The following is a 17799-nucleotide window of genomic DNA, read 5'->3' as shown; positions in this document are numbered from 1 at the left end:
AAAGTCCTAATCCTAATCAGTCAGTCTGAACTGAGGTTAAACAAGGAAAAGTGCATTTTCTGTGTACCCCAAATCCAGTTTTGGGGACGGACAATAAACAAAGATGGAATCAGTCCTAGACCTGAGAAAGTAACAGCAATTTGAGAATGGCATGCACCAAGACGTATACTGGGAATGGTATATTACCATAGTTGATACCTACAAGACTTTTCAACGGCAACAAACCACTGTCTGAACTGTTAATGTCCAACACATCTTGCCTATGGGGGCCAAACCAAGAAATTGCCTTTGATAAGGTAAAAGAAATTATCTCAATGACTCCAGTTCTCAAGAACGAGGATGTGAACCAACCCACAATGGTCAGTGCAGATACAAGCAGCTATGGCCTAGGTGGTGCATTGTTGCTACAACCTGGCTCTGAGTGGAAGCCAGTTGCGTTTTGCTCTCATGCGCTTACAGAAGCAGAAAATCGATATGCACAGATTGAAAAGGAGTGCCCGGCAAGTGGATGGGCATGTGAGAACTTTTACAGTTATCTGTGTGGACTGGATTCGTTTAGATGGATAACGAACCATAAACTGCTTATAACCTTCATCAACTGAAAAGACCTGGATCAAGCACCACTGAAATGCCAACATCTATTGCTAAGGTTTACGTGATTTAACTCAATTGCTAGATATGTTCCTTGGAAAATCTAGTAGTAGCAGGCACTCTGTCATGGAGCTCAGCATTGTACTCAGCTACCCGTGAGCTCGAGGGTGATGTAACAGCTGATGTGAATGCTGTGGACACATACAGACAAGTGTCATAAAAGAGGCTACTCCAGCTACCAAAAGGAACCTTGACAGAGAAGCAACTTCAGGAAGGTCTAAGTTACATTGGGGCAGCTGGCCCAAGTATTTAAAGGACACTAAGCAGGTGACATGAGACAACTTTGTGGTGTGTTAAACGAGTCAAATGGGCTCATGATTAAAGGCAATTGCATCATAATTCCAGATTAAATGAGAGGAGAATTTCTAAACCTCATCCATGAAGGACATCAAGGATTAACTAAATGCTGTGAATGGGCCAACCAGTCAGTGCGGTGGCAGGGCATCAGAAAGCACATAAACAAGAAAGTTGCCACATGTGAATGTTGCAGAACTAGCGGCCCAATGCAACAGAAAGAACCTTTAATAACAACACCTCTAACAGAGAGACTTTGGAAGAGAATAGCTGGCGATTTACGTGCATTCAGAGGATATCATTGCCTGGTCATTGTGAACTATTTTTCCAGTTATTAAAAATAATGTACTTGAAAGACATGTTGCAACATTATCGAGAAAAAATGAAGTGCACTTTTGCTCACTTCAGTATTCCAGAACAACTAGGAACAGGCAATGGACCATAATTCACTGCAGCAGAATTTAAGTCATTTTGAACTAAATATGATTTTAACCATATTACTAGCAGCCCACATTACCCACAAATGAATGGAGCAGCTGAGAGAGCTGTACAGCCAGCCAAGAAAATCCCAAAGCAGGAAGGTCCATTCCTCACTCTTCTGAGTTACAGATCAACACCAGTAGCAGCTACTGGATATAGTCTAGCGCAGGGGTCGGCAACCTTTGAGAAGTGGTGTGCCAAGTCTTCATTTATTTACTGTAATTTAAGGTTTCGTGTGCCAGTAATACATTTTACATTCACCGGGGTTGGCAGATGGAACCCCAGATTGGCAGCGGGCTGGTAGGGGCAGGTGGACAGAACCCCAGACCGGCAGTGGGGGCGGCAGATGGAACCCCAGACTGGCAGCGGGCTGGCCACTCAGCCCGCTGCCGGTCTGGGGTTCCATCCACTGGTCCCTGGCAGCCTGGTGTCCCAGCCGCCGGCCCTGCTCAGCCCGCTGCCGGCCTGGAGTTCCATCCATCCAGGCCGGCAGTGTGTTGAGCACAACCGGTGGCCAGGTCCCCGGCAGGCAGCAGAGTGCCACTAAAAATCAGCTTGCGTGCCGCCCTTGGCGTGCGTGCCGCTGGTAGCCGATCCCTGGTCTAGCACAACACCTGATGGGACAACAACTCGGAACTACTGTTCTAAACTTGGGAGAGGAATCTGTCTCCAAAGTGGCCAGACAGGAAGAGAGTAGCCAAATTGGATTAAAAGGTTAAAAGAGCTTATGAACACTTTTACAAATATCACTCAGTTGGACAACTGCTGTGTCTAGAACCTGGTGACCACTTTTGTGTCAAACTGGATGGAGGAAAAGGAGAGACAACTCCAGCTGTCATAAAGAAAAAGAATTCAGCACCCAGAACATATGCGATCGAGACCAACAGTGGAGAGTTGAACAGAAATTGTTGACAGCTACAGTTTGGTCCTCAGAAAGAACAATCAACAGAGCAAACTCTACAGATGGTAGAAGCAGCTCACAAAGAAGAAGACTTAGAGATTCCAAACCAACCCTGGCTAGTCATGGCAACTAATGGATGGCCAGAATACCAAGTTGACACACATTTGGGTCACGTAATTAGAAAAAGAGTATGTTTCAGAGACGGGCCACAGGCTGATAAGTACTGAGCTTCAAAGACAGTGTGAAAGTGTAAATACTGTAAATGGTAGGAATGTAGAACTTAAAGGGGGAGATGAAATGGAATGTTAACTGTATTATCTGTTCAACCACTATGTGGTGTAAAATATCTTATTTAAACTAACCTTAACCATGCCTGGCAGAGCAGTAAAGGCTCTTACAATGAACACAGCTGGCGTATATAAGGGAGCTCTGTAGCCAGAAGTACATGACAGTTTGTTTTGAAAGATTTGCCTACCTGAACTGCTTCGCATACAAAAACCCCCAGCCAAACAAAAACTTCTCGAAAGCCAGTTTACAAAGATGGGACATAGGTCTCTTCATAGGCTCAACACTTGTAAATGGCAAAGGAAGTTTTTGATTCCAGTGTACAGTTAAAAAAAAAAAAAAAGACAAAACCCTTTGTGCCTGTATGAGGGACAGAGATAAAGGCTGTAGCCTATGGCATTGGTATCTGAAGAAACATCCCCCGCCCCAAACACCTTCCTCCTCCTTTCCTGACTTATTTTTTATCTAAAACTACCATCCTCTCTGTATGCTTCTGCTAAACATACTGTTTTAATCACATCAAATAAAGCTTTAAAAATAAGCTATTAGAAACTTTTAAAAGTCTCTCCCCCCCCCCCACTTTCTTCAAATCTCCTCTCTAAATAGTACTCTCTTCCTGTTCAACTATCCCTTTTAACTTCTTCCCTAGTCCTGTTACTAGAGCTTGAATCCATCGTAAGGCCTGTGTTTTCAGCATTTTCTCAGGTTGTTCACCTGTCCTGTATTATTCAGTATCCAGGGTTACAGCTTGTGTAAAAGTAAAATATAAAGTGTTAACTAAGAACAGAAAAAATATAATTCTCTAGGACCCTGTCAATGTTATGATCAACACCCCCCCCCCCAGATGTAATTGTTACTTTGCGGGTGTTGCTATGCAGTATCTCCAAGCATGTCACAACGATTTTGAGAATCCGATTTATTTACTATTTCTGATAGTCTGGGGAAAAGGGAGTGGAAAAATTGGCACAATTATGGGAGAAATAATGCCTCATGAAGTTGGGACAATCTTTCGTATGACAAATGTTTGTTCATGTTAAAGCATAACAACTAGCAAAGAGTGGCTACAAAATTGTTTTACTAAAACAATATTTCAGTCATGTATCAATGCTCCGCTAAAAGGCAGGCCAGCTCTCGTCTCCCCATGCCCTGTTTTTCATGTTAAACTTTTAAAAGCTTGAGTATTTATTTTTCAAGCTTTAGTTGATGTGATTAAAATCAGCATGTTTAGCAGATGCATATGGCAATTTTAGATTAAAAAAATGTCAGGAAAGAAGGAGGAGGAGGTGTGGGATGGGGCGGTTTCTTCAGATAAGGATGTCAGAAGCTACAGTCTGTACCTCTGGCTTTCATGCAGTCACAAAGCTATGGCTTTTGCCTTTTAAAATGTTATTTTTTCACTGTACACTGGAATCCAAAACTTTCTTTGCCATTTATAGGGGTTGAGCCTATGAAGAGGCCTATGTCCCATCTTTGAAAACTGGCTTTCGAGAAGTTTTTGTTTGGCTGGGTTTTTTTTTATGCCAGGCAATCCCTTTAGGCAGTGTTTCAAAAGAAGCTATCACTTTTGTTTAAAGGTTGGGCTAGTGTAGCTTTTAAACATTGTGCTATGATTTGTATTCCACTCAGCCTCTTCCTCTGATTTAGACAAAAGCAAAATGTTTATGAGTGGTGGGGTGGGAGCAGGAGCATGTGCAAGAAGTTACGGTTTTCAGGGCCCCATACCCTGTAGATTTGTATATAAGATTTTTATCCTGGATCCATCTCATAAAGTCTTTGGCTGAAAGCCCTTTAAAAACCAGTCACACAAAAAAAACCAGCTACTAATATCCAGAAAAATGTTAACACCAAGGAGGGAGTGGGTGCAAGAGGTGCAAGGTGTGTGTGTGTCTGTGTGTGTGTGAGGGACGGGATTTAATATAATTAGAAAAATTAATCTTCGGGGCCACTTCAATGTGATAATCAATCAAATGGGGGGAAAGAGTAATTGTTTTGCAGGTGGCTCTATAAAATATTGCTACAAAAGTGATGAGATTGATGCATTGCAATTATACCTCAGGGCTCTTTTATCAGTACACAATCATTTTGTTTGGGCTTGATGTTTTGCATCAGTGTAGCTGCACAGTGTAGTCAATGGCTTTGCTCCCATTATTCTCTTTGGTTTCACGTTGAGTCACTGCTTTTCTTTTAGGGTCCGGGGTGTGTCCACAAATACTAGCAAACAAAAATTTTTGTTGCTTTTGAGGTAATTCTATAAAATATCACGAAGGCTGTACAGACAAGGATTTTAGCTGTGTTCGGGTTTTTCTTCTTAGTCAGAAATGACCAATCTTGTAGTTGTGTCCGAGTATGAATACTTCTTCTTCCTGAAGCCTTTGTGTTATATATTTGCTCTTTCTGACCTCCTAATTATATTCAACCCCCTCCCCCCTCACACACACCCCTTGTACCCCTTTGCACCCATTCCCTCCTTGGTGTTAACATCTTTTAGATATTAGTAGCTGGTGTCTCTGGTGTGATTGGTTTGTCCTGCTGGTTATTAAGGGGCTTTCAGCAGAAGGCTTTATGAGATGGATCAAGGCTAAACCTAAGAATCCCAGAGCAGGAAATGAAACTGCAGATGAAAGGGATTTGCCTTATCCCTCATTTATAACTAACGTGTCAGGCGCTGCCAGGGAGGCAGGAGGTTGAGCTTTGCAGATTACTTTTTCCTTTTTGAAAATGCCAAATCTAGATCTCTCCTGGAAGATCATTTCCCTCTCCTCTCCCACATGTTTGTTTGTAGTGAGTTACTGCGCCAAAGTCACCTCTGGAGTAAGTGCCTTTGACTTCCATTGGGTTGAGCCTATTGTCTTCAGTGTTGTGCTTGGCCCAATGCAGATGCCATTTTAATGGCACAGTTCTGCTTCTCATCTCAACCCTTAGCCCTAAGGAACAACCACATCACTGGTTCCTCATCCTTTCATCTCATCCCACGCTTTATCACAGCTTGAAGCTCTTATGATCCTGTGCTGAAGTCCCGACTCAGCCAGCCCCGTGAATGAACTCAACAGGAGTGTTTACCCAATGGGCTAATCCCAAAGCCTGTCAAAGCCAATGGGGATCTTTCCACTGACGTCCACGTTCTTCAGCTCAGCCCTAAGTACGGACTTCAGGACCAGGCCCCGTCATGGGAGCTCTGCAAGGCTGCAGATGAGCTGCAGAGCACCCTCAGCTCCTGTTGAAATCAAAGGAGTGGCAACTCTGCGTAGCCTAGCGTAGCTCAGTCCCATGTAAGCTGCTTTCTCAGTCCCTCACTTTCATGAGCACAACGGTCATGTGCACAGTTAAAATAAATAGGTAAAGCGGGTCCCTCACCTGGCTCCTTGAGGAAGTGAAAGAGAACCTGCGGGCAGGGCAAGGTGAGAGTCTCACCAGCTTCTGTATTCGGCCAGCACAGTAGCCTGTCCCATGATTTCCTGCAACCTGCCAGGGAAGGGAAAACACATTTGAAAGCATTTTTATATTTGCACATGAAAAGTCAAATTTTCGACATGATGCAATATGTGAGAGTGTGTCGGCATGAGGAGGGGGTGAAGAAGGAGGAGCATTACTGCAGCAAGCTCACATGATGGTCTCTGTCCAATTTGCTGGTCCCATTCATTTAATTTTTTTCTAGCTCACTGCTTGCAGGCAGCCCAGGAAGCGTGGGAGGGAACGGAATGAGGAGAGGGAGGTGGCGCAGTGCACTCAGGCTGGGAAACAATTCCATGCCTACAGCGTGGCAAAGGGCACAGAACCAGGAGTGGGAGAAGGAAATGAAAGGACCAGTGGGTGGCGGAATGTGAACATAAGAACGGCCGTACTGGGTCAGACCAAAGGTCCATCTAGCCCAGCATCCTGTCTGCCGACAGTGGCCAATGCCAGGTGTCCCAGAGGGAGTGAACCTAACAGGTAATGATCAAGTGATCTCTCTCCTGCCATCCATCTCCACTCTCTGACAAACAGAGGCTAGGGACACCATTCCTTACCCATCCTGGCTAAAAACCATTAATGGACTTAACCGCCATGAATTTATTCAGTTCTCTTTTAAACTGAACAGTGAGGATAGACCAGGGGAAAGGGAGGTGGGCCACTGAATGAAAAACCAAATTATTTGAACTTGATGCTTTGGGTGATGGGGAGCCAGTGGAAGGAATCCAAGGATCTGAGTTCACGTCTAGAACCGAGTGGGAAGGATTCACTCATTTCTCTGAACCAGTTCTCACAACCCGGTCAATTTTTCACGTCACTGTCCAACCCGCACCCCTTTTGAGCTGCCATATGTGGTACCTGCCGTTTCATTTCCATGATCTTCAGCGCCCCTCAGACATTCATTCTCATTTCTCTTCAGCTCAGCTAAAAAGTCACATTCTGGATGGATGTGCCCAACCACCTGCAATGAGAAAGGTGCCGTGAAGATGCTTAGCCCTGGCTTGGGGCTTAGAGCACCACTCCATCATGTAACCCCAACTATACAGGCCCAGATCCTCAGCTGGCGTAAAGAAGTCGAGCTCTGTTGAAGTCTGATTTACACCAAAGAGCAAATCCCCCGCTGGTGTAAACTGGCATAGCTCCATAAACTTCATAGCTGAGACTCTGTCCCCAGGTAAAGATTGACTCGGAAGGTTTTTCATCGCTGAAGCATCAACCATAAGATTTGCCCTCTGCAAGATTTGCATCTAACAAGCATCTCCTGCCACTGACTCCTAAGGGAGCTGCTCTGTTTCCTTCTCATGCTGTTTGCCCTTCTCCTGCTTGAATGATGTTATGGATAGGATATAATCCTCCGTGCTTTGAGGCTCTCACAGCCATACGTTCTGATGGGCAGGTCCTACCCTTTGCTACTTGTGTGCTCTGGTGCGGGGGAGAGATGTGCACAGAGACTTTGAACAGAGAGGACCTCTTCCCCACTTCTCCCCCTTGCTACAACAAAGCAGGATTCCAACCTAGACCTGCAAAGAGCTCCGGTGAGTCAGGTAGGACCAGAGCACAATGGCTACAAGTGGGCATAAGCTACTGGATTTTCCAAGGCACCCAGCCAGCTGGCAAGTACATTGTGCTAGAGACAAGTGGGATTATTCAACAATTGTATTTATTTATTTGGAGGGGGGGTGAGGAAATGCCAAACTGTCAAAACCAAAACTTTTTGTAGGAAAGAGTCAGTTTCAACTAAGCTTTGGCCAGGCACAGGTGCTAGAATTAGGGGTGTGGGGGGAGCTGCAGCACCTCCTGGCTTGAAATGGTTTCCATTATGTAGAGGATTTACAGTTTGGTTCAGTGGCTCTCAGCATCCCCACTATGGAAATTGTTCCACCAGTCCTGTGGCCAGCAGAGGTTTCTGACGTCTTGGACAGAATTTGTAGCCAGAGAGAGTTCCTCTGTAGAATAGCCATTAGCCTAGGGCACTGACCTGGGGGACAAGGAGTAAAGTCCCTGCTCCAAATAAAGTAGAGCAGAGATGTGAACCTACCTCTCATATACCAGACAAGTGCCGTAACCACTGAGCTGTTCTAGGCTATAACACCCCTTTTTCTCCCTCTCTGTTTTTTCTCAAAAATATAAATGTCAAAAGGTCTTGGTTTCCTCCCACTGCTGAACAGAAACTATTCTGAAATCTCCATTTTTTTCACAGGAAGGGAAAAACATTTCCCACCCAGCTTTATTGTGTGCTGTGGGTGATAGCCAGCAATGCACATGACTCCTCTTTGAAGGGGCAGCAGTGTATGCCTTGATCACCTGGCACCATCTTTCTCTGCACCTGCCGGATGACCCTTGCATATCCACACATGGCCCTGACTGCTCCACATGGCCTCCACCCTGTCCTTACTCGTCAGGGAAGAAGTGTTACCTATCAAAGCATTCGTTTTTTTAAAAAAAGAATCAAAACAGGATGAAATCTATCCACTGAGCAGGTGGCTGACTAAATTCGACTCGGCTCATTTTCACACAGGAAGGGTAAATATTCAGCGAGTTTTGGAAATAAATATCTTGCTTTCAGGTCATTCAGAGGGCAGAATGTAATGGTTTTAATAAGCCAGTGCTCTCCATTCATATTAACATCCTTATACCAAGCTGATATACCGACCTTTTGAACCGATTGCTTATTAGTTTACCATCTGAGGCTCTGTTCCTGCTCCTAACGAAGACACTGAATATTTTGCCATTGATTTTAATGGAAGCAGGATTAGGTCCCATGTGTAAGGGGAAAAAAGAGATTAAATCCAGGATTCCATGCCATGGAATTCCATACACAGCCATGGCTGTTTTGACTTCAGGACTTGGAAACTTACCAGTGAAACTTGGGTGTATGTGAATATACAAATGTAGTGGAGATGTTGTGATACTGTTTTCTGTGTCCTGCACCTTTAAATGTGTCCTGCTAGAGAGCAGGTCCCTTGGGTCAATTAAAGGTGTCTGGGAAAGAGTCAGTCCCACACTACACACAGTCTCTTTTTAATTTCTCATGCAGGCTTATATTTGTCCTTCCTTTGTTGTGTTCCTTAATCAGTAATGAAAGTCAGCTATGCTGAAAGGCCAGGATTTGGTCCTGGTGTATTGAAACCCCAGAAGAAAATAGGTTCCCAGCATGAGAACCAGGCATATCTTTCAGTGAACGGATAGTTTATAGAACTCTATTGGTTTAGTGAACTGTGTCCAGAAAGATCTCAGCAGGGTGGAAATGTACCCACTTGCACAGTGAAAAGAACTTCTCCTGGAAAAAATAACAGGTGTCTGCATGTGAAAATGGCCTTGGAAGTCCACTAAAATATTCAAGGTGAGAACAAATAAATGTTTGATTTTTTCATAGACTCAGGAAAATACAGTTTTTAGGGGGGGGGGTTGTTTAGTCTCCAAAGTGGTGAGAACTTTTACCACATGCCCCTGAGTTAAACATGTACGCTTCATTTACTGCACTTGCAACTTCCTCTGACTTTAATAAGAGTTGTAGGTTCTCAGCCCCAACATTTGTGAATTACTAGAATCTAGTGACTAAAGAACCAGATTCTCCACTGCCTTGTACAGTCATTTGCACCAGTCCAAAGTGTAGATGTAAGATTCGGCTGTTCCCTCAGTTTCAACAACCCAAGACAGAGAACGCTGAGCGAGAGACACATACAATACACACAAGCTGAATTTGGGTTATGGAAGGGACTGAATATTCAGCTTTTGTTGCCTTCTGCCGAGGCAGTGGATGATTGGATGAATAGGTGAGACATTATACCAACTTGGCACAGGACTGGGAGATAGAGCCATGCTCATAGCCACCTTCTATTACTACAATGTTCCAATCAAAATCCACAGTCACAACACTCCTAAACTTTGAGAGCATTTGGACCCTGATCTGAACTTTAAGTCTTGGGCCCATATCTAGCAAGGATCTCTCATCTCACCTTGCATCCTATTCGTGATCATGCAGTCTGATCCTGCAATGATTGCTCATGTGGCACAGGACAAATAGTCCTACTAAACTCTGTGGAATTACTCATGGGGTGAGATTGCCTGCATGACTAAGGACTTACTATTTCGGGAAGCAGGGAGCGCTTGACACCTCACAGGAGGATCTCAGCACCTCGCAGGGTCAAACCCACAGTCTTTTCTCACACAGCTGCATTAGCACAGTGTATATAATATGAGCTAAGAAGGTGAATTAGCACAATGCAGCAGAACCTTAGTACCCATTATGTCTTGCACACAGTTTGTGTCCACTCAGGGCTCAAAATCTTGAAGTTGCCCCAGCTGCTCAGGTTTTAGAGTTGGGTCAGAAAATATGGCATCCAAACCAGTTCTGATTACAGGTTTCTGGCCTAATGATTTTAAAGTGACTTAGTGATTCTGGGGACTCCATTTCTGTGGGCCCAACTTGTGCCATCATAATGGGGCCTGATTTTTAGAACTCGCTGCACAGCTGTTACCTGTAAAATGACCCATTAAAGTATTTCAAATTGGCCATCCAAAATCACTAGGTACTTATGAAAATGTTGGCCAAGGACTTTAGCATATTAAAATGGTTATTAAATATATCTACGCGATGCCTTCACTGTGACATTGGCGCTCTAATGGTCTTTCACTCATGTCAAATACAACAAAGGCCACTGGTTAATCACCGTCAAAGAATAAAGACCGTTTGGAATCCACAGGGAATAAAAATATCCGGGTCATGCCAGATCATTTTCCAATTAAAAAGTAAAAGAACTATTTCTCCTTGTTACAAATGAATATGGATTTAACCCGAACCTGTCCCAGACTGAGCCTTCTCTCCCATGTTGGAAAGCACATACTGATTGTAGGATTGTACTGATTGTACAAAGTCAAGACTTCAGCTTCTGAGCTGGGAATCTCATGAAGTTTAGGCAGAGCTGATTTGGGGTGCTGGGGATGAGAGCCAATATTGCTGGTACATTTGAGGAACGCACGCAGGAGCAGGGAGCTCTTAGCATCAAAGGACCAAATTCCGATGCCATTTTCACATAGTGGGCAGGACATTACTCCATGGTTGGGTCCACTGAAATCAATGGTTCTGTTCATGAGGAATAGCACTACTGAACCTGAAGAAGAGTATCAGAATCTATCCCAGAGGAAAAAGAAGGATTTATTGATTAGTCGGAAAGAGAGCAAATATGGCAGGAGTGGGGATAGAAAATAAACACAGCCGTGGCAGGTACATAGTGATCAGGTCTAAAATTGCTTCTCTTTTTATATTGGTGTATAAGCCCCACTTACAATGGAGTGGAGAAAAGATTTTCCAATATTCTTTTCTATGAGATCAATCGTATTTTCCCTCCAGGGCACAAAACAGTAAGAATGAAACAAAACAATCAGACATGGAAAATAGTTGTATAGAGATGGTGATTAATATTTCTGATTATTTTCCGGCAAGAAGAAGTAAATAAACCATTAATCTTGTTGATGTTGTAAAATTAAACTGTCTGAAATAAAAAAGTAAATGGAGATATATTCTAAACTTAGAGCTTGTTTCCTGAGCTGTTGAGTAACCAAGTCAACTGGAAGTGTGGACTCCACCGCCCCTCTGAAAATCAGGCTGTTCTTACAACGCTCTGGTCATGTGAAATCAATGCTCAGGTGAGTAATGAACGCAGGATCTGGCCCAGGAGAGCAACCAAACACTTTATACTCTGGGATTAGAATGTGTCTTATTCAGATTATTTTATGCAGTTTTATTTGAATTTTGTTTTTCTTATGATCTCTCATTGTTTTCTTTCATAGATTTCAGCATTGCACAGTCTCTGCATTCTTTCTTACACCGTACTACAACAAATAGCATACAAGCAACAAATACAAAGCATCAAAACATCTTAAGTTTCCAAAATATAGAGACATTTTAAATATTGTAAGTATTTAAAACCACGCTGAATAGTTACCCCAAACCATACAGGTATATCGATGGCTGAGAATGGATGGTTGTTTTTCCAGCTAAGTTCAAACAGTGTTTTCTTAGCTAATGTCAGTTATAATAATAAGGAAACCCTAATGTTCCGTAAGAGCCTGATTCTGCCATCCTTACACACACTGAGTAGCATCTTATTCTGTGAGTTGGCCCTTTGTGACTCTTTGGGCTGGTCTACACTAGGGGGGATCGATCTAAGATACGTGAATAGCATAGCTGAAGTCGAAGTATCTTAGATCGATTTACCTCGGGTCCTCACGGCGCGGGATCGACGGTCGCAGCTCCCTTGTCGACTCTGCTACCGCCGCTCGCTCCGGTGGCGTTCCGGAGTCGACGGGGAGCGCATTCAGGGATCGATATATCACGTCTTAACGAGACACAATATATCGATCCCTGATAAATCGATCGCTGCCCGCCGATACGGCGGGTAGTCTGGACGTACCCTTTGTGAAGTACGGTGCTACTCAATGTGAGTAACCGTGGCAGAATCTAGCTCAGAAGAAAGCACCGTAACACCCAGATCTTTCTGATGTCCTTTAACGCTGAGTATGGTTAACCACTAAGGACTAGATTCAGATACCCTGTTCATGAGGAATGGTTCTTCACTCCACATAGAGTGCCACTGCAAAGTAGAGTTTGTTACACGGTACAAGCAGAGAGAACGACAGGTGCAGACAGATAAAGTATATGGTCCCAATTATTCCACATCACGGTGTTGTGTCTCTTTCCACACACAAAAAGAAGATCCTGTGCAGCCCACACAAAACAATACTGTAATACTGTGTTTCTCAAAGCGTGGGTTGCACCCCCCATCCCAGGGTGATGAAAGGCATTGCAAATTTTATTACAGTCTAAAGCAACAAAAATCTCACTCCTCATTCCTTGCACACATTTGACCCTCAAGATCAACTTTTCTCTTTCAACCTCTCATAACACACACACACACACACACACACACACACACACACACACACACACACACACTATATAGGTTGATTGTTATAACTGATACATTTTAAATTCTTACTCGTATTGGAAACGTGAGAAAGTCGCAATTTTTTTGGATTTGAAATAAGGGGTCACTAACCTTAAACGACTGAGAAACACTGCTCGAAAGAAACGAAAGGATTCAACCATAAAATGAATTCATCAACAACATAATTTAAATAAACAATCGCACAGAGCTTCTCAGGTACAATCAGGCAACCTCGCTCATAAGCAATTGGCTGAAGCAAAACGCCAGCATGATAAGTAGTTTCTTTTTACATAGATGAACTTATGGAGCCAAATCGAACGCTGGCATATGCAGATGCAGCCACAGTTGATTCAATTAATTTGTTATTGTCTACACAGTTCACATTCTATGTTATCTTAAATGTTACCAAAGAAGCAAGTGAAATGTCAACTTCTACTAATGTTGTATATGCCAAAGGCTAAGCAACAATATCTAAATTCAGAGGCTTTACAGTATCTTCTTGATTCCCTTCCCCTTTGCATTTGTCATCCTGTCTTTTAGCACTTCTGTATAAAGTAACGTGTGCTGTTAATGATGCTATTTCTCTTTCATGGAAGTGCAGTAATAATAAACGTGCAGTAACGAAGCAGTGAAATGCAAGGGCACACAGCTACAGCTTATGCGTGTGTTCCTTCTGCTACAGTTTGCACCTTTCATAGCATCTTCCACAGTTTAATATGAAGCGAAGTCCAAAAAAGAAAAAGATGCTCCTGCAATGAAACGAGCCGTATCTGACCATCTGTTCCAACGTTAAACTGACTGCTTAGGGAAAACAATGATGGAAAACCTGTTTAACACAGTTACTTACAAAAGCTGCAAGACTCAGGGAGTAAAAGGCACAACGGTACAAAGCACGGGGGTTCATGTTCCGAAGCAAGTGGTGTCATACTCCACTTCCTCAGCCTCCATGAGCACCTTTTACCTTCCTTTCCTCTTCCTCCTCTCCTATCAGTTGCTGATCTGAAGCATTTATCTTTTTGCCCAGGAGTGACGTAACAGTAAAATGAGGAGGAAACTAAATATTAACAACTCTCTCGGCTGTGATTGACGAGGCTGTGAATGACACGCTTTCCACCTTTTTTGACCTTGCAGTATGTTCTGAGATTGCAAAGGAGAGACGGTGTGAGCACTCCCTTCTGGAGAGAGACCCCTCTTTCTGCCTCTGTAATACAATAGGAGTTTAGTAGGCATTAATAGATCTATTACCATTGATCATGTTGCATTTAACGCAACAAAATATGTATGAGACAAACCCTTTAAACATGGTGATGGTTAATATTCATTCATTCATTCTAACAAATGTGCATCTTATTCCTGTTTCAAACAGTGTGTGTGTGTGGGGGGGGGGGGTGCGTGGGTAGATAAACACAGAATATTACATTTTTTAAATGTGTAGCCAAATTCTGCACATATACACAACTCCTGGTGTTTGAATGCACATTGTGCATGCATCTGAAGGCCAACTTCAGTCCCAGGGGTGTGTGTATACATGAAAACTTGAATGTGAGTGTATTTACATATTACATCCCAACAATCTATATGAAAAGAACATTAAGGTTGCAAAGTCAAAGGCAGATTGCTTAGAAGATGGCAGAGATGAAGAAGGAAAGAGCAGATTTCTAGTGGAAGAAATCTGCATATTCCTCAGACTTTCTCCGAAGGTGGAAGTCGGCCACTTCAGTTCTGTAAAGATTTCAGTTGCGGCTTTTTGTGAGAGCTGCTTCAGCAAGCCCTAGCCACTCACGCTATCAGTTTGTGAGATATTGGCTGCTAAAGTGAGGTCAGGCCTGCCCTCGGACAAAGCAAGCTGACTGTAAAGGTTGTGATGGTAAAGATCTCATTATGTGCCAGAGGTGAAAATGAACTCCTGTCAGAGCCCTTCACAGTTCTGTCTCTCCTGCCTGTCTGCTCTTGTCTGTTACCACCATTCCTGGCCTCCTCCACTCTACCAGCCTTGCCTGCTTCTCCTAGAGCCATTTCTGTGTGGTCCCTTCTGCCAACAAAAAGGGATGGGTTCTAATATTGAGGGGTTCCTTTCTAAGTTTACAAAACCCACTGGCTCTAGGCGCCCCCTCCCCTCCCCCAGAAACGTGAGAAAAACCTAAATGCCCTCCCTGCCCTAAGAGCAATACTTCCCTGCTCACAAGCCCTGAGTCTGGATAAAACTGGAAACTTTACTGGGGATGGGGAAAGAAAGGAAACACAGCATTCATTTAATAAAATACAGCAACAAGAAATCAACAATACGAATACCCCAGTAACTCTGGCTGTAGTCCTTTGCCTCAGTCTCCCCACCAGCTAGTGTGAATGTCCAGATAAATGCCCTCCTCCCTGCCCCCTGCCCATGGGTCATTGCCATTGCTTAGCAAAGTTCCAACATCCAGGAGTACACTCAGGCAGGACTGTCGTCAGTCGCTTGGGGGACGTGCTGCCAGGTCCTCTCCCTGTACCACCTTCCACTGTACCATCACCTCTCCACCATCTCTCCCTGTGCTACCGCTGCTCCCTCTCCTCTCGCCACGCCTGCACTACTTCTCACCCTGCACCTTATGGCTAGCCAGACTAGCCCTAAGGACTAGTGAATAGTTGCACTGTGCCGGGAGCAGCCTAGGAAGCCAACTCCGACCTGGCGAATCATGGTCTGCTTCCTGGTTCCTCTGCTGCTCCAGGGAAGGGAGTAAACAGTGCTGGGCCTGTCCCTGATGCAGCATGCACTCCTCAACAGGCTGAACAGCCATGCTGCTGGGCATGGAGGAGACCTTTGCTCAATGTTCTCTCCACGCCCTTCCATCCCTTCCTGCCCAGATGCACAAGGGGGGACATAATGGCTCTGTGGATCCTGCTATTGCCTGTGTGCGGAAGCAGTGGTACAGTGCATTGGCACAAGGCTGCATCGGGCACTTGTGCCCCCCGGCTGCCATGTGCAGGGCAGGACGCCGTCTGACACTTAGGGTATAAGCTGTTTGGGGCAAAGGCCATGTCTTTCTATGAGACTATACACTGACAAGCACAATGGGGCCCCAATCTGCATTAAAATAATGACTGTAATCATAGAATATCAGGGTTTGAAGGTCATCTAGTCTAAGCCCCTGCTCAAAGCAAAACCAATCCCCAGACAGATTTTTACCCCAGTTCCCTAAATGGCCCCCTCAAGGATTGAACTTACAACCTTGGGTTTAGCACGGCCAATGCTCAAACCACTGAGCAGTGCTTCAGCTGTCATTTGCAGGGGTCAGAAAGGAACTTTTTCCACAATACACAATTGGTTGCATTCTAGGGTGGGGTGTTTTCCTCCCTTTGCTCTGAGCATCCGAGTTTGGCCACAGATGGACGTGAGACACAGATCAGGGTGGAGTGGTGTCCTGAGGTGGTGAGGAAAACCCTCTTTCTTAGATGTTTGGCTGGTATGTCTTGCTCACATAGTCAGGGTGAAACTGATCAGCAGATTTGGGGATGGGAAGGGATTTTCCCCAAAATTAGTTCATCAGGGAACTTGGGGTTGTTTTTGTTTGTTTGTTTTGTTTTGTGTTTTGCCTTCCTCTGCAGCAGGGTCTGTGGATCACCTGTTAGCATCATCTGGGCATATCTCAGCTAATCAATTCCTTGTCTTTGCAGGGGTGTCAGGCACTGGTGGCATTTCTCGAGTTCTCTGCCTGTGTTATAAAGGAGGTCAGACTAGATGATCTAATGGTCCCTTCTAGCCTTAAAACAGATGAAATTGAGCATCCTGTTTGTAGTCTTTGGGCATTATCTATATAGAAATAATAATAATAATAATTAATTGTCTCATAACACTGGAAAGCTGGCAGAATCCTAATTTTCCTATGGCCTAAAACAGGTGTTTCTACCCTTGACGTTTCATCATCAAAACAACCGTGATCCCTACTCCTACTGATGTCCCAGGATTGAATTGGGAACCTCCATAACTAAAAGCATGAACGGTGATAGCCTGAGCTAAAGCTGTCTACCTGATGCTATAACAGACTCATATCCTCTGTGGATTGGGCTCAGAAGGGGACCTGTACCACACCCAGACCAGGTACTAGCACTATCTCTTGGTACTTGATAGTCTGATCAGAGAGACCAAGAGTTGAGTGGGAATGTAATCTGGAGTGACTTCTTGCGTGGTCCATCTAGATCAGGGTTGAGAACCATGAGCAGGACAGCACAGAGAAGCTTGTATTACCAGGGATATTCATGTTGGAGGATCAATTGAAGATTTCAGCTTCAGAGCTGCTAACCCAGAGCCTTCCACCAGCAGAACAGTTATTTGAAACAGTGGTTCTCAACCAGGGATACACATACCCCTGGGCGTACTCAGAGGTCTTCCAGGGGGTACATCAACTCATCTAGAGATTTGCCTAATTTTACAACAGGCTACATAAAAAGCACTAGCCAAGTCAGTGCAAACTAAAATTTCATACTGACAATGACTTGTTTATATTGTTCTATATACTATACACTGAAATGTAAGTACAATATTTACATCCCAATTGATTTATTTTATAATTACATGGCAAAAATGAGACAGTAAGCAATTTTTTCAATAATAGTGTGCTCTGCCACTTCTGTTTTTTTATGTCTGATTTTGCAAGCAAGTAGTTTTTAAGTGAGATGAAACTTGAGGTACTCAAGACAAATCAGACTCCTGCACGGGGTACATTAGTCTGGAAAGGTTGAGAGCCACTGATTTAAAAGATACAGTTTTGGAGTGAGGGTCTGGGAGGAAGTTTGAGGGTCGCGCCTAAC

The 17799-nt window shown here is 44.0% G+C and overlaps 1 protein-coding gene across 1 annotated transcript in view; it reads right to left on the bottom strand.

Annotated features, from left to right (window-relative positions):
• The window catches only part of GHRHR (growth hormone releasing hormone receptor), a 35521-nt gene extending 21594 nt beyond the window's left edge, over positions 1-13927 (bottom strand). Inside the window, exons 1-3 of the mRNA XM_054019801.1 lie at positions 13859-13927; positions 6920-7022; positions 5966-6073 (exon numbers count right to left, since the gene is read on the bottom strand). Coding sequence (XP_053875776.1) covers positions 5966-6073; positions 6920-7022; positions 13859-13915 — 268 coding nt within the window. The 5' untranslated portion in view covers positions 13916-13927. The remainder of the gene's footprint in view (positions 1-5965; positions 6074-6919; positions 7023-13858) is intronic.
• Between the last annotated feature and the right edge of the window lie 3872 nt (positions 13928-17799).

Source organism: Malaclemys terrapin, chromosome 2, assembly GCF_027887155.1.
Source record: "Malaclemys terrapin pileata isolate rMalTer1 chromosome 2, rMalTer1.hap1, whole genome shotgun sequence".
In the NCBI taxonomy this organism is placed as follows: domain Eukaryota; kingdom Metazoa; phylum Chordata; order Testudines; family Emydidae; genus Malaclemys; species Malaclemys terrapin.
This window is presented reverse-complemented; position numbering and strand designations above follow the sequence as displayed.